At 41.4% G+C, this 26,955-nt stretch overlaps 2 protein-coding genes across 4 annotated transcripts in view; one reads left to right on the forward strand and one right to left on the reverse strand.

Annotated features, from left to right (window-relative positions):
• Positions 1–26,955, reverse strand: part of LOC145456179 (sulfite oxidase-like) — a 116,185-nt gene that overhangs the window by 18,082 nt on the left and 71,148 nt on the right. The window lies entirely within an intron of this gene.
• Positions 10,620–20,633, forward strand: LOC145455874 (uncharacterized). 2 transcript variants are annotated; one of them, XM_080333897.1, is made up of 6 exons: positions 10,620–10,954; positions 13,077–13,216; positions 15,675–15,818; positions 15,882–15,954; positions 17,740–18,319; positions 19,721–20,633. In XM_080333897.1, exons 1-6 carry the CDS (start codon positions 10,846–10,848, stop codon positions 19,944–19,946), a joined length of 1,272 nt encoding a protein of 423 aa, XP_080190023.1. In that variant the 5' UTR covers positions 10,620–10,845; the 3' UTR covers positions 19,947–20,633. The 2 variants fall into 2 exon arrangements, with proteins under 2 accessions (XP_080190023.1, XP_080190022.1); XM_080333896.1 differs by having other exon boundaries at positions 10,621–10,954; positions 15,660–15,818.

The raw sequence follows: 26,955 nt of genomic DNA on the forward strand, positions 1-26,955 counted from the left end.
GAAGGAAATTGGTAATAATGCTGGAGTCGGAGTCGGGAGTCGGAGTCGGAGTCGGAGTCGGTACGTTTAAAGGCCCAGGAGTCGGAGTCGGAGTCGGAGTCGGTACGTTTAAAGACTAAGGAGTCGGAGTCGGAGTCGGAGTCGGTATATTGAAGATGTGTGGAGTCGGAGTCGGAGCCGGAGTCGGTGGTAAAATTTACCGACTCCACAGCCCTGTTGGGCATCCCTGCTTTTTTTAGACTACTGCGCTCATGGTATGCATATGCACAGACCGTGCGTATGTATATCATGAGTCGGTGTATATGCCGCAAAAAAAAAACATCAAGGACAAAAATAAAACAATAACGTGTCCTCCTTTTTTTTCTATTGAGCACACATTTCCATGAACGGTTCGACTGCTCTTTTTATGTTTGAGTGACAATGATCCCTGATACGATTTGGATGCGATGATAGTTAGGGTATGCTCTGTGCATCATAATTTTGTTGCACGTATTTGTCCACTCTATCCGGAGTCGTGGATTGTTCGGAAAGTGTCGAAGGTGCAGCATGGAGGGTGGCTTACAGAGGGCATTTTTGTCTAATCTGAGATTTCTGGTAGGCCCGTAGCGACATCTAACGGATAACTCAACCCGGTGTTTCGGCACGTTGTAAATACGAACTCGTTTGGTTTGGAATATAGTTTTAATCATCATCATCATCATTGGTTTATTAGCAATTTTTATCAGTTCAATACAAAACAAACATTCGATACAATGAAAAGATGGGACGGTGTCGAAGCGACTAGGAGTAGTCTATGGAATCAGACACCCATATTGGCCTAGGCGATGTAAAGAGGAGGCATTCACTGTGAATGAAAAGTAATAGAAGATAGTATAGAAAAAAAACAAGCGACAAAAAATGGGGTGGCATGTCATGGAAGGCGAGATCGATAGGTCAGGTCGTGGTCCGGTAATCCTGAGGATGGACTGGTATTTAATAATCGTCAGATTTAGTTTCATCCAATCACGAACACACGCAATGTACAATACACAAGACACAATGCGATGTGATGAACAGATAGGATGCCGAAACAACCAGTTGCGGTCTCTTGATCTGGTATCCACCTCAGCCTAGTGCCCCATGTCACAGTTTTTCGATGTCCATTTTAAACGCTCATTCTTGCTCTTTCCATTCGCATTCTTCTTGAGTACGTTCTTCATCTGGTCTTCCTCTGGGTTTTATTAGTCGCCGTAAGAACGGCGAAGCGGGGGAAGAGGAAAAATTTGTATTTGTATAAAATAGTATTTACGTTGGGCACCACTGTAATAAATAATTAAAGAATTGGTCACCGTAAATACTATTTTATTCATAATCCAAATTTTTCGACGGCAATAACTCCGCTTCCACTGGTTGGAATTGAACCAAATTTGGTGAACGTCGTTTCTATAGACAACCTAACACTTTCATGGGGTGAACAGAAAATTTTCAAATTGTTTGTTATTTATTTTTATATGATAAATAGAAACTTTCTACTCCTGTAGCAATGCGGCCACTGGTTGGAATTGAACCAAATTTTGTGTGTAGGCTTAAATTAGGTAACCTAACAATTTTATCAAGTAGCCAGTACGATTTGAGAAAAAAAGTCATTTTTGAAGGCCCCTACTAAGCAGGGAGTTTATTTGTCTTTTCTTTATCTTATCTTATCTTATCTTATCTTATCTTATCTTATCTTATCTCAAAGAATAAAACTTCAGTTCTACCAATACATGAAGGGAAATTTGGCATTTTTTCGACGATACCCATTTAATTGCACTTGTGACAACGCTTCGGGCTGATCATTATCAGATATGTCATTTCCACTAACGTGCGTAGCTTTGTACTACTTGTTTCCTATGCTGCGGTACGACCAATGGAAGTTTAAAGGCTTCCCCAGTGGAAAATTGTATGGAAACTAGAATTTTTGTAGATAAATTAACTCGTATATGATATCAGCATTCGAAAAATAGTCTCTCACTACACAACTCGAATCATTAATATTTATACTCTGTGTCCACGAGCCCAGTGTGTATATAGTAGGCTTACCATATTTCGGAAATGAAAAAAGAGGACACTTTTTCAGAAATTTCAGACAAGCAAAACTGGAGAAGAATTCTCAAAAACAGGTAAATTTCACCCGCTTCATGATCGGTTGACTAAAAAAAAAAAAAAGGTCATCACTTCCGCTCAGAGCTCAAAAACACGTTTTTCACTTCACATTGCTCGGTGGATGACTGAAAAAAAAAAAAAAAAAAAAGGTCTTCCTTTCGCTCAGAGCTGAAATCACCACTTTTCCCTCCGAAATACCCGCCGGAGCTTCACTTCTGCGCTAATTTGCGGCATATCACTCGCAATTTCCTATAAATCTGACCTAAATTTTCAAAAAAGAGGACAAAATCTCAAAAAAGAGGACAAAAGGGCGTCCTCCGAGGACACTTTCAAAAAAGTCAAAAAAGAGGACAAATCCTCTTAAAAGAGGACGTATGGTAAGCCTAGTATATAGCCCACTGCTGCTAGCTGCTCGTTGCTGCATAGTTCGAAAACCCGCGCGGTATTCTGCGGCGATTACGTCACAGTCACGGCTGAGCAGATCGGAAGCCGAAGCCCTTCGGCGATTAGTCTTCCACTTCCGACAACGTTGAGAATTCTTTGTTGAGCCTGCAAATTACAGCCTGCGATCTACGTAGACTTCTTGATTTCGGACTAAATACTTTTTACGGTCTCGAGGAAGGTCGTGCGTGATTAAGTCGCTTGATGGCAGAGGTTACTTCACAATACTATATATGTCAGAGAAGGCTCAGTCGAGAAATTTGTTATTTAGCATTCCATATATCGTTTGCGTCGTTAGAAAGTGTGTTGCTACCACGAATGCATGTGGCTGTGACGTCAGACTGTTCGAAATGTCCAATATCCTAGGGCTGGACGAAATCGAGTCCTCTTGAGTCCTCCGATTCTTCCTCTCGATTCTTCTCGTGGATTGTGGATCACTAATATCACTAATTATTTGATATTTTCGATCCTGCCTATTTCATCGCACTCTGTGACAATGCGGTGCGGTGCCTTATGATGCCAGTAAAATTCCGTAGTCACTCCTACCATACGCATAGCTATTCCGCTTCATAAACGTCTCATATACTTGACCGACGTCAACGAGGTTGTATAGATTCAACCGGGTCGTATTTCAGAATCGAATGTTAAATAAAGCAGAATGACCCTGTGTGCTCGCTCTTAACAAATACTTCGTTTTGTTTGCATATCGATAAACGTGTTTGACAGTTCGCCCTCTGTTCGTCACCTTGATATTCCACTTCCTCTGAATTGTAACGCACCGGTATGTTTTAACCGGGCCATAATGGATGGCAGTCTTTCGAGTTGGTTTGGACGTCACGGCTAAGGTGACATTCAGCGAGATTAGTCCAGTTGCCTGACCATTGCTTCTGTGTGGATGATAAAAGCTGTTATCAGACGCGTGGGAATTATATACAATTAGTCCCGACCAGGGCCGTAACAGCACTTCGTAAGCCCCCCCCCCAAACGTTGGTCTTGGGTCCCCCATAGGGTGATAAACCTAACTTCTGGAGGGCTTCACCCCCCAGACCCCCCTCAAGCTGTACGCTGTTTACCGCTACCTGTCATCTACATGGGGTGTGCGTTTAGTGTGTCAGCTTTACTCGGCTGACTGCGCGAGGCGCGAAGAAAATTCTATAATTCATGACTGAATCGGTCAATATGATCGGGAAATGCATATATATTGCTATTAATTTTTACCCTCTCTCTGCTCACGTAATCTGATTTACCGGTAGAGCTGAGTGAGGTGTGTTTGAAAAGGTAGGAACCCTCAATAATAGTTAAACATCTCCGGATGTATACCCGTTGACAGGAACGAAACAGCAATTCGTCAGGCCCCCAAGAAAACTTGAGTGAGGTGTCTTGGAAACTGTAGGGTCCGTAAATAATAATTAAACATATTCGGGCGGGCGTACCCGTTGGTATGACTTCGTTACATGATGTTATTTCGTGACCTCCTGTCTGCTATATCAAAAAATATAGAATCGCCCAAACGTACTAAACTAAAAGTACACACGATTTCAAATTGGTATTTCTTCATTGCCATATAATTTTCTCTGCGGGATGGTATTTGTCTTCTAAGGTTCAGGTTGCCAAGACATTCGGCGCCAGTCATTCAGGCGCCTATGGACAATCAAGCCTATGTGTCATTTGTATATATAACGAAGTTTTCGAAGTATAAGGGCAGTCCCTTTCGGCAGAAGTTTTCTCGCTGCCGATCGTTCTGGCGACTCCAAGCGCATATTGCATGGTCTAAGACTTTATACGTCTTGGTTCGTCGTGGCGCGGTAAAGGCCAACGCTTATATGCCTATTTCTATAAATGTTGCGTATTTCTTCTTGGGGGAATAGTACCCAATAAGAAAGAAATTTGGCAACTTGAAGTTGCACAAATTTTCAAAAAATACTCTATAATTTATGCTAATTCATGAAATAATTTTGGGTCCCCTTCGAGCTCGCCCCCCCCCAATTGGGGGGTTTGGAGTGCGGCAGTTACGGCCCTGGTCCCGACGCAGAGTGAACAGCACTCATCGAGAAACACAGTTGGAAAACTAACGGTATAGAAAATTTTTAGGTCTTCCAAATGAGATTAGAATTAGAATGATTGAATTCGTACTAACTTGGAATCTGCATTAAATTCCCCAATTCCGAAAGAAATATAACAAAAAGCAAAGTCGGTTTGTATCAAATCAGAGTTAAATCTCACGAATTAGCTCCGATTAGATAATTCGAGTAGTCCAAGTATGCACAGCAAATCGGTAGGACGAACCACGGCGTATTAAGCGGGTTCTCTCGTCCTAGATGCGGACTTGGTAAGTCATGACCAACGGCAAAATGTCTGTACGACCTGACATAGCCCGGCACGAGAAAGTTTCCACTTGTGAAAGACTTTACAAAGGCGACTCCGCAAACAGAATCTTTGTATAGTGTCTGACACCTCGATTCGTCTGTAGCCGAGTGTTTACCTTACGGACAATCTCAGGATTATTGCGTTTACACGACTATTTCGTGAGGGCAAATTCCGTATAACATGAACTGTGTCGCCATTTCAATTGATATAATCAGGTCGCCAGAAACCAGTTCGGGTTTCATTCTAACGATTGGCTTCGTATTGTTTGCACCTTGCCAATATCTGTAACGAGTTGGTAACACGGAGAGATCGGAAACTATTTTGATTCGAGACTAATGTTTATACCGCGAGCTGTCTATGAGATTCCTGGCATAACTGACGTACGATTACCTGAGTCGACAAGGAAGATAACATCGCTTTACATAGAAGGCGGGCATCGCCGGAATTGTTTATATTCGAGAGGAAATTTGCAGAATGTCGTGTTCGCCTGTAGTAATGTCAGCTATCCAACACAAGACAGCGATACAATGAAAAGATAGGAAGGTGCGGAAAAGACTTGGAGTAGTATTTGAAATCATACACCCATCTGGTCCTAGGCAAATTAGAGAAGAGGTCCGCACACTGCGTGGATGGAAAGAATTGAGGGATAACATAAAACGACTAGACATGAAAATGAATGACGCATGTATCAATAGGCGAGGTTAATAATTCAAATCGGGGTCCGGTAATCCTGGGGGGTGGTTAGTATTCATAAGTATGGTATAGACGGGGGTTGCCCGACATATGAGCATGCGACACAATGGAAAACGACAGTTCAGCATGGAACACATCAGCATGCGTCACTTCAGCATGTGACTGTATAACCCAAAAACTTACCCTAACCCGAAACATAGCCTAACCTAACCTAACCTAACCTAACCTAACCTAAACCCTAACCCTAACCCAACCATAAACCTAACCTAACCTACCCCTAATCCGTAATTTAACCCACATGCTCATGTGTCGCATGCCAAATTGTCGCATGCCGAAGCGTCGCATGCTGTAATGTCGCATGCTCATATGTCCACGGACCATAGACGGGAGCCTCGATATAACAGATTAGCAAAGCCGAGTCACCCAGACCAGGACCATCATACTACCGAAGACGTTACCCTCAAAACTTTACCCTCAAAACTTTAGATTAAAAGTAACAAAATAAAAATGTTAAAAAAAAGCACAGCATCATGAAAAATTGAAAATTAAATAAATAAAACAAGGTCATTGCATATATAATTTAGTGTTACCTTGAGAGCGAAGTGTCGAGACATTGTTTTTTGAACTCGCCATTACGGATTTCAGACGGTAAGTTATTCCATATATTGACACCAATATACATTAGTCTAGTCTGTGGTACGTTTATACCAAGCTCAACTGATCGAATAGAATGGTCAAATCAATAAAATATGCCGTCTTCGCACATGAATATTTTTGACATTATTCATTCACTAGGCCGAAATTTTTTCGCGCGAATTACCTCCACGTATTCACGATTGTTTTGCGTAGACGAAAATCAATTTTTATGATCAACTCGCGCGTTACTATTTTGCCGGGCCTTGTAACTATAGTACAAAGCCGACGTTTTATTTATATCTGGTCTTATCAGTTCAGTTTATCTAGTAAAAAAGGATTGTGCGCCCTTGCAGTCTATTCTATTAGAAACAATTCCCTGTACTAGTTGTTTCATCACAAGTGTATTTCTTTTGTAGCTTCGCGATTTTGCATGTCATCCTCGCGCAAGGCATTTCTAATCTACCCTGTATTGTTCTAATTAATGTCTGTCTCGCAACGAATTTTGTATCGCAATCGTTTGGTGCATTGAAACGATGAAATTTTTGGTAAACTGATACTAATACTGATGGAATCGTCACGATTCTACGATTATTAAAAATGAGCCAGATATTCATACACTTGTCATGACGTCATGGCCTTTCCGGTGGTCTGATTATGTCGGCGAGGGAACATTAAAAATTGAGATAATCCCGAAATCTGATAAACATTGATTATTTTGAAACCGAGATGGTTTGTTGGCGGTTTAACCTTTATCTCTTAATACGAACAAAAATATTTGTATTAATCAATTAGAACTGTCCGAAATCCCTAAAATCCGTTTCGTGTGATGCTGCAGAAAGACTCAAACACACGGCTACATTGTAAGCGAGAAAATATTTAACATCACCTTCGAATTGGGAGAATTTTCGACGCTCACGGTCTTTGAATGTTGCCAAAATGCAGTGTTTGTACGTACAGGGTCAGTCACGCGCGCGTTGGAATATGTTCCAGCCGCAAGCGTGCACCTGCGGCTGAATTGGACAAAAATATTCAGTTTTTCCAAATCAGATTAGAATTGGAATGATAGCTACGCAGTATTTTCCAAAATATATTGAAATTGGTATTGCTGAATTCGCAAAAACTGGAAAATTGACTTAAATTTCAATTAGACAACAACGCAACAAAATTGAAGTTTAGCTCATATCAACTCGTATAGTTCATTCTTGTAGCATGAGAATAGCAAATGTCTGTAATCGAAGCTTGGCTCGTTTCGCACTATACAGTTCTCCTTCAGTATTTTCAGAAAGATCCCGTAGTTAGATTAGAATAAAAATTAGATCATAGAAACATTTCACGACGTAGATCAGCATTTGGTTACCGGTATTATGCTGTAATTAATCTATTTAGACAACTAAAAATATGTACGTCTGTCAAGTCTGTATACTGCAAGTCAAGACGTGGAGTAATCTTTGAAATCAAATCAGACACCCACCTTTGCCTAGATAGAATGTGTGAAGAAGAGACATACTCAGCACAGCGAATGAAAAGTAATTGAAGATAACATAAAAAAGACAAGCGACAAAAATGAGGTGACATGTCGTCTCGGGAGGCGAGTCGATATATCTCTTCGTCAGGTAATCTCTGGGGGCTGACTAAGTTTGACTTTGAAAATCCAGACGGCCTGAAATGCGGAAAGGCGCGAAGTTCGTTCACGTTCAAAGCAGTCAGAGTACGAGGTTCTTGCCGTCAAGTCGAGAATGTCAGCTTGATGAATGAAGCCTTACTTTCGGTGGAAGATAAATTGTTTTGAAAGTAGATACGCATCGACGGATCGAAAGATATTTGCGGTAAGAAGCAGCGAAGCGAGACTTGACCGCGATAAATATTCGCAGACAAGACAGTTTGCTTGCAAAGGATGTTTTGATCAAGTGCAGCATTCAGGTCAGGATGCAGCAAAGTCTGTTCGTAAATGTCAGCGTATTATATTGCTTTCGTTCAGAATTAAGGCAGACTTGACGTCACTATAGCGCCGATGATGAAGTTTTTGTGCAGTAGCGATCGCCTTGAGTTGAATATAGATTCGAAACAAAGAAAATATTGGAAGGTGTCGAAACGACTTGCATTAGTCTTTTAATCAGACACCCGCCTGGGCCTAGGCAATGTAAAGAAGAGGCAGTCACTCTAAATCAAAAGTAACAGGAGATAACATAAAAAGGACAAGCGATAAAGATGAGATGGCATCTACCGGTAGACGAGGTCGGTATATCATGTCGTGGGCCGGTAATCTGAAGCTCTGACTAGTGTTCATTCAGTAAAACCTGCATATATGTTGAGTTGAATGTGGGCACGGGCAGTTGGGCAATGGGCATGCTCGATGACTGTCGGATGGCCGGCGAGACCGTTTCACAGTTTTAGAACGGCATGTACTTGATAGAGCGATGTGTTTTCTTGTACTTCTTGCCCAACATATGGTTGTTGGACGATGAAGACGCGCTTGCTTTTGATTCCTGGTAAAGCAGTCGTTGATTATTCTTTTTGACGTTGGCGTTACCTTTCAGGTTTAGCGTTGAACAACATATTTTCCGTGAAATAGCATCGTTTCGACAGAATACACCGAAACGCAATGCATCTGAGATATTGTCGACAGCATTCTATGGACTTTAGATGTGAAGAAGTCATTGGATTTTTCGGGACAGTATGACTTTTTAATGTCACGTAACCTCTGATAAAAGTAATAGCAATCCGTTGCTGTTTCGGAAGATGTTCGGTCGCTCAATCTTGATTCGTGAATGAGACGTCACGGTTGAGCGAACTCACGTTTAACCCGGTGACGCAATAATCGCTCAACATCCATCAGGATTTCGATTTTAGATTGTTTTAGATGTAGATCTATACTTAGGTCTTGACTTTGGCTTCGACTGATATCAAGAGGCGCCAGCAACGAATTTGAATTCTCTTTCTGGGTAAACGAGCTGCTCACTGCCTCTCTCCAAACAATGTATCGCGTTCGGATATCGATAGGTTCGGAGAGGTGGTCACTAACGAAGTACTTTTGCTTTTTCGGTGTGTGATTATAAACTCCTTCCACTCCTGTTTAATAGTTTTCAGTTTGTTGGGTAAAACTAGGCATGGAATAAGTTTTTCCTTACAGTGACTACTTTGATTATACAGTGTTCTAGTGCAGTGCTCTAATAAAACAGACAGTCTCTCAAAGCGTGTAAGCAAATCGCTGTATTACGGGCAAAATCGACGACGCTGAAACTCGACCTACAGCGCGGAATGTTCCGAACAGACATCTCGATCATTAGCGGAGATCGCATCAACACGCGTCAGCATAATTATGTCTTGTTTGATAACATTCGACTTTGTGGTTAGTAGCTCACTGTAATTTGAAGCGCAGACGAATGCTACGCATTTCAACGATGTCCGGGTTCGTGCTCGAGGGGCGCGCGTATATAGTAGGGCGAGATTTTTCGCGGAATAGTATAAATCGGACAATTATTTTTAAAACAAATTAGCAAAGATAGATGGTCATCATCGCTGGTACTCAAATATAATTACTTGAAGAGATTCTTGAAAGTACGGAACTTCAATACATGATTTAATAGTGATTCACATTGAAATGTACCCGAATATTTTCGGCTGACACTCGTCAGGGGTAATCGTCAGCAACTAGTAGAGAATTAAAAAGAACATTGTATATAAACAATCGTATCACCTAATATGATATCACCGACATGAAATTTTCAATAATCGAGTTCATCAAACGGTTCAGCTGACTTTGCCTATCGTTCCTTTTTTTGTTATTGCATTGTTACGTCATACTTTTCCAATTTGGTTTGAGTCTATTTCTATTTGCTTGTGATTGTGCCGTTAACTATTGATAAGATGCACACGGAAATTCTTCGAGTTAATAAATTCTACTGCAATGAATGTAGTTCTGAAAGCAAAACTCAAGTTCAGTACCGCTAGCCATATATTCAAATGGCTTAATGTACTAATTTTTGGTTGGTGGAATTTTTGTACCTAGAAATCGACTTATACCAAAACATGCCAACAGGAGTTCGAGTATAATAGCAGATTGAACACTCTGTCCGGGTCTATGTGAATATATTATTCAAATAAAAATACAAGTACCAAATTACAAGTAAAAGTAAGTATTCTAGTCTTAGTTTTGCATAAAAAGCTGATAACTGTTAATTAGATGTAGAAGTAGTCTAATGACATACTCACTTGAGACTTTAGTAATTAGTGCAGTAGGCAAAGCCTACTCGAGCACTCTGTACATGTAGTAGTAATTCACTATTAACCGCAGCGGCGAATTAGTTGCAATTTCAATATGCTTAATCTCCCCGACGTAAATTTGATATGTACAAGTATCTTACATTAATTTTCAACAGATTTTACTCCTATATGTACATATTGTGCATAAATGCAACGTATAGAAGCATAAACCTAGTTGTATTGCGTACCTGAGGGATATTCACAACCTCCAAAGAAAGACTCATCTACTGGGGAGTGGGAGCAGAGTCGAACGCGAATGCGATCGAATCGAATTCGCGAAAACTGAACCTGTAAGATTCGGATTTCGATGTCCGTCTCGATATGCTGCATCTCTACGCAATCCTGTTGGCCGTGGTGCTTCTGGTCGGCGCTTTGGCGGCGATCATCGTTTGCGTTTGCGTGGACATCGTGCCCATCATCAAGAGCCGAGGTAATTTAGAGACTGCCAACTTTTCCACACTAGATAAGAGTTGAAATCGCTGATTTTGCAACTACCCGAATCATTGCGGCCGGTCCTATTTGTAAGATGTCGGTAATAATAATCGAACGGCTCCGCGTCTGAGCGAAAGAATTTAAATTGAAATCGAACATTCCAACTATTTTGATCGATTCCGCTTCGTGATTTACTTCTGTGATGTGTAAGCGCGAAGCTTATCTGGTAACGAATTACTTGAAAAACGGGGTGATAGTTTCCATTTATTCTAAAAATAGTACAAATTCAATTTTTGCATAATGCACGGCCCCTGTAAGCTCACGGCGATCTATTTGTACTACACATTTGCGGGGTAGCCCTGAATATACTGGAATGATGATTAGCAATCTGCAGACAACAATGGTGTTTCAGGGTTTAACGATGTCTTCCATTCATAAGTGGGGCTCTAGAAAATTGAGTAACTAAGTTATTGGATTCGCTTCGAGTATATCACACATTGACAAGTCATGAGAGTATGGATGATGGGGGAAGTTCAAATTTGCGACCATGAAGAAAATAATGCCAGTTCTCCTCTGTATAAAGATAATTTTTCGACCAAACTCATTGACCGGTTGAGTCGATTCTGAATCGAGGATTAGCCGTCGAGTCGAGCACTCGAGTGTCATTCAATATAGCGTCATAACAGAATGAATGAAAGATGTGGAAAGCATGAGTGTTGCGATGACCCGAGTCATGACTTGACTCGAGTCGAGTCACCTTTTCCGTATGACTTGACTTGACTCGGGTCTCCTTGCAAAAATGACTTGACTTGACGCTTCAGAGATGTGGATTGACTCGTGACTCGGAGCAAAATTTACGAGTCACTTTCAAGTCATCAAGAAACGTTGTCGATGAAAATGGCTGATCTTGCATATATTCAGATTGTGCGCGAAACGCTGGTGTGACGTGTCAGAGTGAGCAATCACTCAGTGATTGTGAGTTTTACTGAGCCGCCATTGCTCTATCACAAATAAAATGACCGCAAACGAAGTGATCGGAGCTTACAGCTTACGTTGTCGTAAACTAGGAGTAAAGTAATCTAATGGCAAAGTATCTATCACTGTTCTAGATACTGCTCATTGCGGTCGATACTCACTTTAACCAAATCTCTTGTATGATTTAAATAGAATTTTAATATATAGTTTATAAGGTTATATTACACGCCAACCATCGGCGCAGGCGTAAATTGTATCTCACGGACGTGTAGGTAGGCTCATATGAGTTCGTTTTTGAGGTTTCGTATTCTATTCTCTATTTTGTGTAGACTGAGCCTTTACAGTTACTTATACATAGATTAGCAGATATATGCAGGGTTGCATTTTAAACAAACGGTGTTTTAAAACATTTTGATTAAAAGATGTTTTATAAAAGGGCCTTCAAATAAATTGTGTTTTTTCAAGTTGTAAAATTATGACATAATTGTGTAAATACTTTCCAAAAAAAAACATTTTGTATGAGCCTACGGACAATTACCACCCGATTTAGCCGACGTATATCGATATGGGATGGTTGGAACCCTCAATATAGTCGTTTCAACAATTATAGTACAGATATTTCGTCAAAGGAGCTATATTTACCCTACATTTTCAATTGCCAATGCCAATCCATTATGACGTCAAAATAGAATATTCGTGACGCCATGGCTTTAAAAAAACAAAATATAAAAACAATAAAAAGCATGTCTTAAATAAGGGCCTTGTTTTAAACGTGTTTGTTTTTAATTGATTTTTGTTTTAAATGCAACCCTAGATATATGTAACCTTTATGCTACAACAAAGAATATAGTACCAGTTCTACATCATATAACAAAGGCAATTGGGTATTTCTTGACCATGTCTATTTCATTGGACTTGTGATAATGCAATGGGTTGATCATGACTTCAGAGAAATGTCATTTCAATTAATGCGAGTGACTTTTCGCTATATGTTTCGTAAGCTGCGGTACGACCAATCTGGGTGTCGAATCATTACAATTATTACTCATTTCAGATTCGGGTACTATAATAATTGTGTCCAGCCCTATACATAATAAGTCTTAAACGTGACTGGATTCTAATCATCGGATTCTGATTCATTACAGGCTCAACTTTATTATCGCGGGACAGCGTGACGCAAGAGCAAGCGCGAGCGCTGAGAAAATCGCTGCAAAGAACCAAACTGACGTCGTCAGCTTCTGCGGACTTTATCGATTCCGCGAAAGGTCGGAAAGCGCGCGGACAGGTGAATAATTTTCAATAAAATAGATTTTCGTTACTGAACGGGATATAGCCGGTGATGGTCGCAAAATGGCCACAATAGTCTGCGTCGCTACTCAAGAAAAAGTCAGTTTTGAAGTATCGCAGTCGTATGATGTTATTGAGTGGATAAAATTATGAACAATAACTAAACTCAATTTTTACGCCATAACTTTGTACTCAATTGCAAGAATAAGTAGCGATTTCAACGACGTGTCACAACTACTTGAAGTAGAAGTAACGCCGTAAATTTATACTGAATAGTAAGGAGAAGTAGCGATTTCAAAGGCGTGCCACAACTACTTCAAATAAAAGTAGGACATAAAGATCTAGTGCTGGAACAAGTCGTTTAGAAAAGTAGATTTGGTCGAGGGATAGCAATATTCAGTACTTTGTTTGTTTGTGGTATTCAAGGTGTTTGTTGACTACTATGTTCATTTACACCAGGTAAATTTTCTTTATTTTTATTGCGTAGCTGCTGACTTGTAGCACGGTCCACTTCTATGCTTTTATAAGACACGGATGAGGTGGCGAGGACGAGCCTAGATAAAACTCCAACACTTAGGTAGGAATTCTGGAAGAGTTAATCAATAGTGGCGACTTCCAAAATAGCAAGATTTGCGACGAACACAAAAGTGACTAATGACACAACAAAGGTGAAATTTTCGAAAATATATTCAGTCACCATGATACACAAGCTATTTCACCAGTTTCCATGACTATTGCACTGATAAAAGTGCTGCAAGCAGGGCTTTGGAGCAGCCGTAAATTTAAACTGCTCCAGCTCCGGCTCCGGAGCTCTCTTCTATCATACATTAGCTCCGGCTCCAGCTCCGGAGCCGCATTATAACCACTGCTCCGGCTCCAGCTCCAGGGTGGCCCGAAAATGTGGCCCGCGAGAGGGTTTTGCTTGGCCCGCGAGGTAATGTCCTATTATATATCGAAAATGAATTGCTCAGATTGTGAACTTGCGATGCCAACCAAAAATTACAATTCTGGCTGCGACAATTGGGATGTTGATGACTAAAATATCAGTTCCGACGCATTGGCAGATCCAGGGTCCAGTCACATTTTCAGTAAATCGTCGTACATTACAATAAACTAAAATAGTGGTGAAATTTTTCTTCACGCTTCGCGTGTTTAATTGTCACGCGATTTCTTGCTTGGTACTCTACCCCCTACTGAAAATGAAAAAAAAGTCTAATTTACCCGATTGAGTCTAACTGTATTCGCAATTGCGGAAGAAAGTCTTTTCGCGTTTGCACTCGCATAAAAATCGTCGACGGTGAAATGTAGGCACAAAATGATTGTCGCATATTATCGGAGACCTTCGATATCGATGTGTCCAGACGCCGAATAGTCGTGTCCTTGCAAACTGAGCCTAGCGGGTGGTGTACAATATAGACCCGCAATACTCACCTAGTTTATTTATAAACTTAGGAAATTTTACCCGCTTGGCGTGGCTTGGCTAGTGGACCGCGCACTCGTTCGTCATTGCATGTGCCCCTTTAGCCGAAAAGTTGGCCATTCCTGGTCTGTATCGATTACTAATCTACTAATAGGTTAGTTATCTATAGTAATCTAAAGTCTGCGTCAGCCGTGAGTAACATCCGAGGTAGCAACAAAGACATATAGGTGCCGCCGTGCCGGCTTGTGACTTCATACTGAATACTTGTCAATTGTTGACAACATCATAGTCGCACTAGAACGCAATTTACTAAATGCCATTCTGTGCAGAGCATTAAAATTAAGGTCTGGTGTTCAATAATGATAAATCAGCAGATGTGGTTGTTGCATATATAATAGCATCTTATGAAATAGGTCGGAGCCGGAGCTACTCCTCAAATAACGGGCTCCAGCTCCGGCTCCGGCTCCGGCTAAATTTTATGTGGAGCTCCGGCTCCGGCTCCAGCTCCGGTGAAAATGCACGGCTCCGGGGCTCCGGCTCCGGCTCCGGATCCAAAGCCCTGGCTGCAAGCATATTCCGTAACCATTTTCTAGTTCACAGAGTCCAAAGATAAAAAGAAAATAATTTTCCCTAAAACCGTCAAGCGCAAGGGGGAATAATCCGAAAACATAGCCACATATAGCTGATTAATTACAAGTAAAAGTAGAAATTTAAAAGACACATCAAAACGACGTCGAGGGGAAGCATAGCAAATGTTACAGCGATATACAGGGGTTATTTCACGCGGCTCTTACGATAATTTCACTCATAAAACTGTCTCAAACTTATCCCAAAACTACTTTCCACTATTCAAAGTTCAATATGTAAAAATTAAATGGTTCAATGTGGAAGTAGTCTGAAACATCACTTCTTGAGTAGTACATGTAGGCAACCCCTAATACTCTGAAAATGCGTTACCGACCACCTCTGGCTTTCAGAGATATGTGCACGAATCAGGGAATGACGTAATCATTTCTTCCAGGCCTTACGTCATCAGCGCCCCCGGTACGGGAGCACTCCTCTCACTTTTCTCTCTCGCGAGGAAGAAAAATCAGAAGAACTGAGTTTCAAAACCACGACTGTGATCATGGAGGCGCTTCCAAAGAAACCAAAGTCAGACATTGCTCATGAGGACGAGAAGGTTCGATATAGTGGCTCACGAGAAGAACGACTTCAAAACCGACTTACTCTCGATCGCTTTTAGATTAGTGAATCAAAAGAGCATGTGACAAGACGAAGTTCGTCGAATATCTCCGAACAGCGATCAAATTCAACAGGTGAGGATTCTTGACAAATTACGAATGTCCCAATCGCGATTCGGTAGTGATGCTGATGGATATAGGGTTATGACCACAGTGATTCGAGCCCTGAGATTTGTTTTTTGTGGACACTGACGTGATACGCTCCTTGCCGCACTAAGAATTAATTTATCAACGATAATTATAGTTTCGATACTTTTTTCTACTGTGGAAGGCTGTTAACCTCAGACTCGACCTCAACGTCAACCCGAGCTTGTAAAATGACGTAGGCCTACCTGTGAGTTCGTGATCAGCCACACCATTGTCACGATGATAAAGGTATGGTCGAAAAATTCTAATTATTCTTCATGTGATGTCGAACTGGCATTGTATTCTTTACGGCAGGGGCAGGCAACATACGGCCCGCGACAGGATTTTGTCCCGCCCGTGGACAGTTTCCCGTCTTACATGATAATGTGGCCATAGCGGCCCCAGTCTGCCGAGATTCCCCACGACTTACTAACTACGTTCAATTTTAGTGACTGTATGTTATTATAGATATACGTGAGTGCGCAGCGTGCGAAAGTGGAGATTACGCGCAAGTTCGTCGAAGCGAGAAGACTTGCATTATAGACATTTACGATGTAGGCTACTCAACTCTGATGTTGTTTGTGGTTATCATGGTGTTTAACGAATACAATGGTCATTTACACCAGGCCGAAATTTCTTATTTTTGATTCCGTAACCGGGCTTATCGGACGCCTCGAAATCTTAATTAAGGATTGCACCATAGCGTCCTATATGTTGTGGACACAAGCAAATCTCACGGCTCGGTGAAATTGGTCTACATCACACTTTTCATTTGGTCAAAGGCAATTTGACGTCAATTTTTGACCGGCTTGCCGAGCATTAAATTTGATAAAATGAGTAGCAATCGAATGCTACCGTGGTGCTGATTGCGAAAATATAAATTTTATTCTGCTCGTGGTCCTGGAACCCCTCAAAATCAACCTCGAATGTGGCATTGTAACGGAGTTTGGTATTGTGACGCAACCATATGCCGTCTGAGCAGCTGAGGAGCAAGTGCGCACGAGAGTGAGAATGTGAATGCTCAACCGGTTGCGCAACGATGACCATTACGCTTGCGGTTTACGCTGCTTCCCACCTGCTCCCAGACGGCATCGTTCCGTCACAATATCAAACTCCGTTACAATGCAACATTCGAGGCCGGTTTGGGGGGTTCCAAGACCACGAGCAGAATAATATTTATATTTTCGCAATCAGTACCACAGTATAGCTTTCGATTGATACCAATTTTATCAAATTCAATGCTCAGCAAGCCGGTCAAAATTTATCGTCAATTTGCCCTTGACCAAATGGAAAGTTGACGTAGACCAATTTCACAGAGCCGTGATATTCGCTTGTGTCCACACCATATAGAACACTATGATTGCACCATGTGTTGATTGATCATAGAGAAGCAGACATGGCGGCGCCTGTACGACAATGCTGTTTCCAAATCCACATTGGCGAGAAACGGATTTGAAGCGACATTGCAGTCGTTGAAATACATTCATTTTAAATACGATCTTTTCATTGTACATGTGAATAAATGGGCGAATAATGTATCGATTCAGCAATCCGGCCCGCCAAGTACTTAATTTTCCTACATCCGGCCCGTCGACTGGAGAAGTTGCCCGCCCCTGCTTTACGGTCGCGTGAAAAAGTACCTATTTGAACCTTCCATTTTGCCAGCCCTACTGATGGATTCTGTTGTCCAGTGTAGAGCATGTCCGACTCAATTCTCTTGCCCTTTTGGTTCAGACCGGCTCGATGCGGAATCCTCGCAAGCAATCCATTTCAATTCGCGAAATCCGGGAATGCCGAATTTTGTGCCCAGATCGCAAGACGCCTATACAGACTTCGGACGACAGCGGTCGCGCGATGATGACGACACAATGCGCCCCGTTTACGCTAAAGTTCAGAGCAAAGCAAGAGACTCGCTTCATAACGAGAAGAACACAAACTCTCACAAATCTGCAGCGCAAACTTGCAGATGGTGCGACCACGAGCGTCAGACTTCTCAACCGTCTCATCGGCGCCAAGTAGCGTATTCAAAAGATCAATGCTGCCGCGCTGATGATTTCGATTCAGAACGAAACGCGAATGGATTCCCGTATGATAAAAATAAGTTTTGCAGACACCCGCATCAAGGTTACTCGCCTTGTCCTGACTGTTTTCATACCAATGTTAGCCAACATTACGTCACTGATTATTATGGAGACGCGCAGTCGCAAAATGAATATTTAAATCAAGGAAATCAGTTGAAAAACCATGCTCTTGGAGTGTCCGCGCAAATTTTATCGACTTCCTCATCTTCGAGTTCGTCCGGTAGCTCATCGAGGTTAGTAAATGATATTTACTTCGTAATAATGCAACGTCACTGCAGTTGATATTGACATTCGTCAAAAGTGTAGCCCGAGCAAAATGCAGTATTTACGGTGGGAAATTCGATCGTTTAGCTATGTCGATAAATTGTTATTTTTCAACAGAATTGGTGTCAAATTTATTTCAAGTATAAGTCAATACTTCTTGATTCTCGGCAATTATAAAGATCGAGACGCTAAAATAAGAAATAACTCCCGTACACACGTACGGAGCAACAGTATTTCGGCTAAATGATTGAATTTCCCACCTCAAATAGTATTTTTGTCAAATCCTGAATCTTCGACTCCGATGACTTGGCTTCATACTGGTCGGAATTGAGTCAAGTTTGTTGATCGTCAATTTTGTGGGCAACCTAACAATTTCATGGGTGGCCAGTGAAACTTGAAAAAATATCCTTATTTTTTAAAATAAATCCGAAATTATCTACTCTAATGATTTCACATCTATTGGTTTGAATTGAGCCAAATTTGATGCGCAGCGTTTGCTTTGGACAACCTAACTATTTCGTGAGGTAAGCAGTACAACATGTAAAATAAGTCATTTTTGAACAACCTCAATGTCGGGGTTTCAGTGAATGTGCTACTCATTTTATTGGTATCGGCTTAACAATTCGATATTCGAAGAAACTCTTGGAAGTGCAGAACTTCGTAATATATTCTCATTGAAATGAACTCGAATATTTTCAGCTGACACTCGTCAGTGGTAATCGTCAGCAACTAGTAGAGAATTGAAAATAACTTTGTACATTAACAGTGGCGTGACATCACAGTCTTGAAATTTCGTAGTTTGCTCGCCTTGATTATTCGAATTATACAACTGTTCTGTTCAATGTTCATATACGCTATGTTCTCTCAGATTCTCTAGTATTTGAACAGCTTCTTGGAGGTACAGAACTTCAACATACAATTGAATAGTATCTTCATATTGAAATGAGCCCGAATATTTTCGGCTGACACTCGTCAGGGGTAATCGTCAGCAACTAGCAGAAAATTCAAAAGGAACATCGTACATCAACAATCGTATCACAAAATATGAAGTCACCAGCATGAAATGTCGAATACGGGAGCGTTCAGTGTACTATTTTTAGATGGTACACAAACTCTTCTTGTTGACATAGCCTTGGTTGGTGTATTTTGATAATTAAGTCGACTCCAAGGCACACAAATGAAAATGTGAACGGCCCCTTCCGACGACTCGAAATCATTTCAATATGAATATACTATTCAATTCGCTAGTAGTTGCTGAAGATTACCCCTGGTAAATGTCAGCATGGTTCATTTTATATGAATATATCATACGCAATTGTATACAACACGATATCAGCATAACGAATTTACTACGAATTCACGTGTTGCAGATTCAGACACATTCGCCAGCCGCTCGAAGACATTCAAGAAGACGCGTCCGACTGTTACGCGCTGCGCGACGGAGGCCGCGCGTCGTCAATTGACTCACGCGATCTAGAATCAGGCCCGGACGACGGAACAATCCCCAAAAGCAGCGATCACTCTGCGACTTCAGCATCGCCTATTATCGCGTCCGAGAGTCAAACTCCTGTTTTTACCAGCGCTGCCAACACGTGACGAAAGCGTTATCGTGACAAGGGCTGGGCGCAATGAATCGAGTGCTTGAATCTGAATCGTGTGTTAATGTGAATGGTTCGAGTCGGATAGTGATAGATGATTTTTTCGCGTACCTAAATGATACGCTCCTCACCACTAAGAGTTTTAATGTATCTACGTTTCAAAACCTCGATTGGCCGTATCCCAAAATACGAAACAATGTAAAAAGCTACGCGCGTGAATAAAAATGACATGTCTGTCAAGTCGTGATCAATACACTGCTTTATCACAAAGTACAATGGAACACGCATGGTATGAAAATATACAATTATTTTCATAACGTGATGTAAAACTGGCGATACATTTACGTGTTATCGTAGAAGGTACATATTTCAACGTTCCAAGCCTTTCATACTGTTATGACAATGAGTTGCTGCTGTTGTTATTTGGTAATGACGGTGTTTCGACATCATTGGTCATTTTACAACAGGCCGATATTCGTTATTATGATTCCACATATACCGACTTGTAGTAATAGTATTGATACCCGACTCGACGCCTAATACTCAGCCCAGCCCTTCTCGTGACGTATCGATTGCCTAGTGAGATTGTGCTCCATGACGACGTAGTCAAATATTGCCGAATACACCTGTTTATGAAATATGAGCAACTTTTAGAAAAATACATAAACTAATGTGATCATATAAATGCGTGCGTATCGCCGAATTTATTTTGAAGGTGGAGATCAGCAGTTCGCTGGAGGCCAAGACGCACACCCGACTCATACATCAGAAGCAGGGATATCTATATCGAGATATATCACACTGATTTCCTGTAAATAATCATGGCGTCGCCGACCTTTTTGAAACGAAGAGCTACTTTTTGGGCACTGATTGAAGCGACGGGCTATACCATTTACTCACGCCGTTTACCCGTACCAGACTGAATTTCCGCTTTGATGTGCATAGCACTGGGCAGGAATCACATTGCGGCCAGACTTCTAAGAGAGTCTTTGAAATCAAAACATCTCATTTCAACTATCTAGCCACTAAGGTTTTTAAGAAATCATGAATTACTTCGCACCATGTTTGTATAGATTTTACAGCAACAGTCAACTTAAATTTTAAAATATATCATGTCACACTTTAGAACGGACATCATGTTATCTGTTTCTATATGAGTTAGTGGGAGGCCCGGCATTGCACGCTATCAACTAGTGCGCTGTACTCTGGTATGTAACTCGACACTGCAACTCGGAGTGACTGTACCAGGTGTTCATTAGTGAGGCGTGTTCTGTGTTTGTTTTTGATGAAGTTCATGTCCGAAAAGGCTGATTCACAACGATAAGTTGAACCAAACACGCTTGCAATCTTCATAGCTGCTGCGCATGCGCATATACACCACTACTTTTCCGTGTTAACAAGGCACCAAAAGTTTGCTGGGGCGTGGTGGGCTTTGAGGTGGAGGCCATTTCGCAGTGTTCCAATTTCAATCTCCAACTATTCAGCATCCAGACATGACAGATTTCAATTTACCGGACATCAACATTGAAAGAAAGTTAAAAACATGGTGCTAAGCTGTGTTGAGTTGAAGAGAAACAAGCTGCGCCAAAAGATGCAATACGTATAATGAGCATACATATATTGGCCGCCACATGCCACCTCATTTTGTCGCTTGCGTCTTATATTCTCTGCATTACTTTTCATTCAGTGTGCATGCCTCTTATTTACTTCGCCTAGGCTGAGGTGGGTGTCTGATCTTAATGGCTACTCCAAGTTGTTTCGACACCTTCCTATCTTTTCATTGTATCGCAGTCTTGTGATGTTTTGAAACGATGAAAATATTAATAAACCTGATTGATTGATATTGGAAATCTGCTTGTATGCTTCACGGCTATCTGCTACCGAATAGTAATGTTGTTTACTACTTTGACATTGTCCTGGACATCGAGCTACCATAACGGACCCCCACCCCCCACCCGCCATTTCAAGAAGACCGTGGATGGCATTTCGTCATGTCGCCTGTATAGTCAATGCGCTGTATCCTATACGTCTTCGATATCTGGTGTTTCTATTAAATGTTTGTATATTACTAATTGTAATTTGATATCATCATTTTAAGTGTTATGTATTGTCATTTGTAAGTTACGTGTTATAGTGCTATTTTAACAAGAATAGCTAAATCAATCAATCTATATATTTAAAAGCTCACCCGTAATAATCTGACGAATATTGGTAAATGCTCCTATTCCATCTATTTTTAGAACAGGCTCGCGGGCTATCTGGGGCCCGCGGGCACCGCGTTGGTGACCCCTGGCATTAACGCGACGGGCTACCAGTTACTCCCGCCGTTTATCCGTGCTCAGTTGGGTTTCTTCACTTAGGCATTCAGAGCACCGGGCACGGTTTCCGCCCGTTACCAAGAACAGAAAACTCTCACTCACCGGGACTCCCAACCATCGTCTCCGGGCTCAGTTGCGTTGCCACACTGCGCGCCGAACAGCCAATCTCCGCGTAGAGACTCGGGAATATTAACTATATTCCAGTTAAGCCTCCGCGTCCGCGAAGACGAGCAACGACCCGATCGAAAACCGCGTTCGTATGTTCATTAGGGTCGACAGACCCATGTTCATGTTCAACTGCTGCTCATATCATGACACCATTCTCCGCTTCGACTTTAAAATCTCTCATTTCAATATTTGCTAATGCGATCGCCGGCGAGTCGTTTGGTTCTCGCAGGCTACCGGTAGCCCGCGGGCACCGCGTTCGTGACCCCTGCATTATGGTATTCCTGTTTTGCGTTCTTTTAACACTGTTGTTGATGAACAGCAATTTTGTGTGGCACTGGTTTCCCATGGTGGTGACGTAGGCTATTATAGAGCCGTAGTGTGGTAGACTAGGCGGGAATCTGGGTTTCGCCGAAGGCGTGCAGATTAGGGTAAGGGTTCGCCAAGTTAGACGGCTAACGGCTGGTCAATTGGTCATAGTGTTGTTGCCGCGTAGGCCTATTCGGCTGGGCGAAATCGAGTAACTGAGTGATTAGATCCTGAATCGAGTATTAGGCTTCAAATCTGATCGAGTATTCGAGTAACGATCATTACTACGTTTCAACAGTATGAAATATATGCCCCCACAAAGGATATAACGTTAGTTCTACATCGCATAACATAACTATAGTTTCGTATTTTTGCTGTAGTACCTCTTTCATTGCACTTGTGACAATGCTGATGGGTTGGTCACGAATTGACAGACATGTATTTTTTCCTAAGCGTGTGACGCTCAGTAGGCCTACAGCATGCATGCTTCGTATACTACGCTGATACGTTCAATCGGTGTTTAAAGGCTTCCACAGAGGAAGATAGTATGGAAACTATAATCGTCGTTGATAAATTAAGACAGTGAGCGAATCATTGTGCCTAGCCCTATAGTCGCGTTTCTTATTGTCTCGAATATGCATTATGCAGTTATCAATTTTAATGCGTCATTCCGAGCCAGCGATAAAAAATACGCCGAAGCGACGCGACATCATAACGAAATCAGTAAGGAACCATATCGCAGTCGTCACGAAATATCTATCAACAGTGTTTAGGAATCCCGGGAGTTTACACGAAAGTTGAATAGATATTTTCGTATTCGGTGGTACGATTATGCTTGGTAAGAATGACATCGTGCAATTTGAAACCGTCCGACTCAAATATCAGATGCGATGACTCGCAAATGTCTTGCAATAGAATGCAGTTTCGGCTATAATTCCGCAAACCTATAGTCTAAGATATTCCAAGTGGTCGCTGAAAAGATAATATTTGAACTTTTCAAGTCATTCGTACTATTACGACGTCGTCATGAGAGGTATACTCGATTTTGGTCAGCCCTACTCTAATCAAGAGTTGTCGATGCACCAAAGAAGCGATTAAAACAGATTCAAAAGTAAAACCAATGTGACAAAGTAGGCTATGACGCGAAAATCATAATTGCAGATTATTAAATTCGTATTGTAACAATAACAACAACAAACTCTGAAGTATACAATAATCAAGCCAAACGTAAAACAACGGCAGATAGCACACACAAAACAAAGCAGACCGATAGGAGATTTGCAAGTTACACAGACCTCTTTTGTTTACAAAAACTGGGCTTGACCAACTGAATAATTGCGGATCCCGACACTTTCAAATGAAGCAACGGTCCACCCCGCGCAGTGAGAGAAAGAGTCTTTACTTTCATCCAACAGAAATACATAAAAAGCAGACGATTAGAATGATGATACAGCAAAAAAATACGCATGTAGATTGTAGAGTAGGCCTATATTCGGTATCAGATACGAATTGTCGATACTACCTTGTAACTATAGGCTAACTAGTCTGATCACACCCGGATCCAACAAGTACACGTCTTTACATCAGTGGTTTCTCAATCTTTTGTAACCGAGTAACACTTCGAGTTTCTATGATTTTTTTGCGCACCAACAAATTAACGAAAAACTCAACTTTACTCCATACAAGAATAATGACATGGGCGGATTAGCAAATAAGTCGGCCCGGAAATTTCGAAAGAAATGCAGCCCATACGATCTGATCCGCCCCTGATTATTAATAACACACACACTAACAAGGCAAAATTTAATGTGATGATTGCAATCGTTCTTCTTCACGAGCTGATCTAGGCGGCTGCAAGTGAGTCGGATGACGCATGAAGTATATTTGACTACATGCATTCGATTAAGACATTTCTCACATAAAATACAATTACGTTAACGTATTGTGGAAGCTGTAATTTTACGTAAGAAGAAGTCCATTCATTGCGTACCATCTGAAATGTAAGTTGACCAACTATAGTGTGATCACACCCCCATAAAACAAGTATACGCGGTTGAGAACCAGTGCTTTGCATGATTTGTTTGTAAAAAATGATAGAAGAACTGTTAGGGCGATATAGGGAAACAGTATTAATATGACAATATTTACCATGTTAATGCTGTTGTAATGCATTCGAAATGATCGGTCCTGAGTATAGTCAATATATCACATAGGTGTCAACATTATATTTTTGATATTCAGCTGTTCGAATCGTGCGATAATCGGCGGGTATACGGAGCATAGAAAAAGTGCGATCTCATCGTGAACGAATGAATTGAGGGCCAAAAAAACTGCAAAACGTGCAGCAGATGAAAACGTCGTCATGACTTTTGCATTTTCCTGATTTCGATCCAATCAGCGCACGCACGAGCATCGGCAGCAGGCGGGAAAAGGGCCGAAAATTGTCCGAGAAACGAATTTAATTGTTATTGAGGGAGACGCATACAGGACCGATCAATCACATTGGCCTGACTTGGCCAGATATTTTTTCATGCCATCCCACATATATATCAGGACCAGACCGTTATTTCTAATTTAGATTCGCAAGCTGGTGGAACAGCGTTTATTTTTGCTGGGAAGCTCGGTATATTGTTCAGTTCAGTGATAGTGATTTTGTTTCCTTACACAGCCATCACAAGAGTGCCATAAAGGGCCACATCCGGTTCTTGGAACCATTGCGCGGGCCACTCGAGTGTTGATGATCTTTTTCAGTCGTGTGATATGAGCGAACCGAATTTGGTAACGGCGAACGCAAAACCTATATCACCAAAATCACTCACATTTTTGTCACGAAAAATCACTGTGGACGTGTGAATTCAGTCAATATTATTGGTAGTTGCAGATATTGCGGGTCGCATTAGTACCGCGGTGCTCAGATTGGACAGCAGTATACGGCGCCGGGACATTTCAATATCGAACGTTTCGGTCAACACGCGTCGACCAGTTTTGGCCAAGGTTTCATAGCCTACAATCAGTCTGGGAGCTCACTCGCGAAGTCATATGTTCACCGACACAGCGTCCTCAAGCGACACCAACGGTATTCCGCCTCATTATTGCGAATGCAGTTAGACTCATTTCTGTACGTTAAGCTATTTATTCATTGTTATTTTGTGGGAGGGGCGCCTAAAGCAAGAGATGCGGACTGCGGAGGCATTAAATCGCGCCAGGCGCGATGAACAATTTCCACTTGAATAATGTGAGGTTGGCATCTTGCATCATTGCATGAACATTATCGCATCTCCTGGCTACGAAAATGCGTCGACACTATTTTCTATAGTCCAAATTTCGCGGTCACGCTAATCATATTTGGTTGATCTTGCAATTTCACAATGAATTACGTGGGTGAACAATTTTTTGATATGAAACATTTATTTTATAAAATTACCGCGTGGGCCACGGGGTGGCCACCTCTGGCCTAGACGGTGTAGATAGCTAATTGTTCAATTAGCTTGTGTTGTTGATGAAATTAATCAGCTTGCGGTGAAAAAGGCCTGATCGTTGTTATAAGCACCATAACATGATTTTAATAATTAATAAAATATAACTATGACAGAGCAAAATCGGGTACCTGAGTGATTCGATTCTGAATCGTGTATTAGGCTTCGAGTTGTATATTCGCGTATCACAGACTATGACGTTATAACAGTGTGAATGACGTATATGTAGGTTACCCTTTATGCGACCACAAAGAATACGATCCCAGTTTTTCGTCACAGTAAAGTCGATTTTGTACTTTTTCGATTATACCTATCTTTCATTCATTGCACTTTGTCACAATGTTATGGGTTGATCGCGACTAGGGCTGGGCAAAATGATTCGAGTACTCGAATCTGAATCGAGTAGTAATTTTAATGATTCGAGTCGAGTAGTAAAATACGATTTTTTCGAGTACTGGAATTATACGGTCCTCGCAACTGTAAGTTAATTTACTGACCAGAATTATAGTTTTGATACTATTTTTCACTGAGGAAGCCGTAAAACCTTGATTGGTCGTGTTTCAGCATACCAGGCACAGTAAAAAGCTACGAACGTTACTGGAAATAACAAACACATTTCCGAAGTCATTATCATCCAACAAAATTGTTAAGAAATGCAATGAAATCGGTCTGGTCGAAAAAATACCAAAGCATCTTTAATGTGATGGATAACAGGCATTACGTTCTTTGTGATGGCATA

The sequence above is a fragment of the Botryllus schlosseri genome, chromosome 14 (genome assembly GCF_051294905.1).
Source record: "Botryllus schlosseri isolate E-star chromosome 14, Bs_hap1, whole genome shotgun sequence".
Taxonomy (NCBI): domain Eukaryota; kingdom Metazoa; phylum Chordata; class Ascidiacea; order Stolidobranchia; family Styelidae; genus Botryllus; species Botryllus schlosseri.

What these genes read in the sequence shown, in the direction of transcription:
- LOC145455874 (XM_080333896.1), top strand. Translation starts at nt 10,846, where the DNA reads ATGCTGCATCTCTACGCAATCCTGTTGGCCGTGGTGCTTCTGGTCGGC. An exon ending in GCCCATCATCAAGAGCCGAG is followed by an intron (nt 10,955 to 13,076) that starts GTAATTTAGAGA and finishes GATTCATTACAG; the next exon opens with GCTCAACTTTATTATCGCGG. An exon ending in TCGTCCGGTAGCTCATCGAG is followed by an intron (nt 18,320 to 19,720) that starts GTTAGTAAATGA and finishes CACGTGTTGCAG; the next exon opens with ATTCAGACACATTCGCCAGC.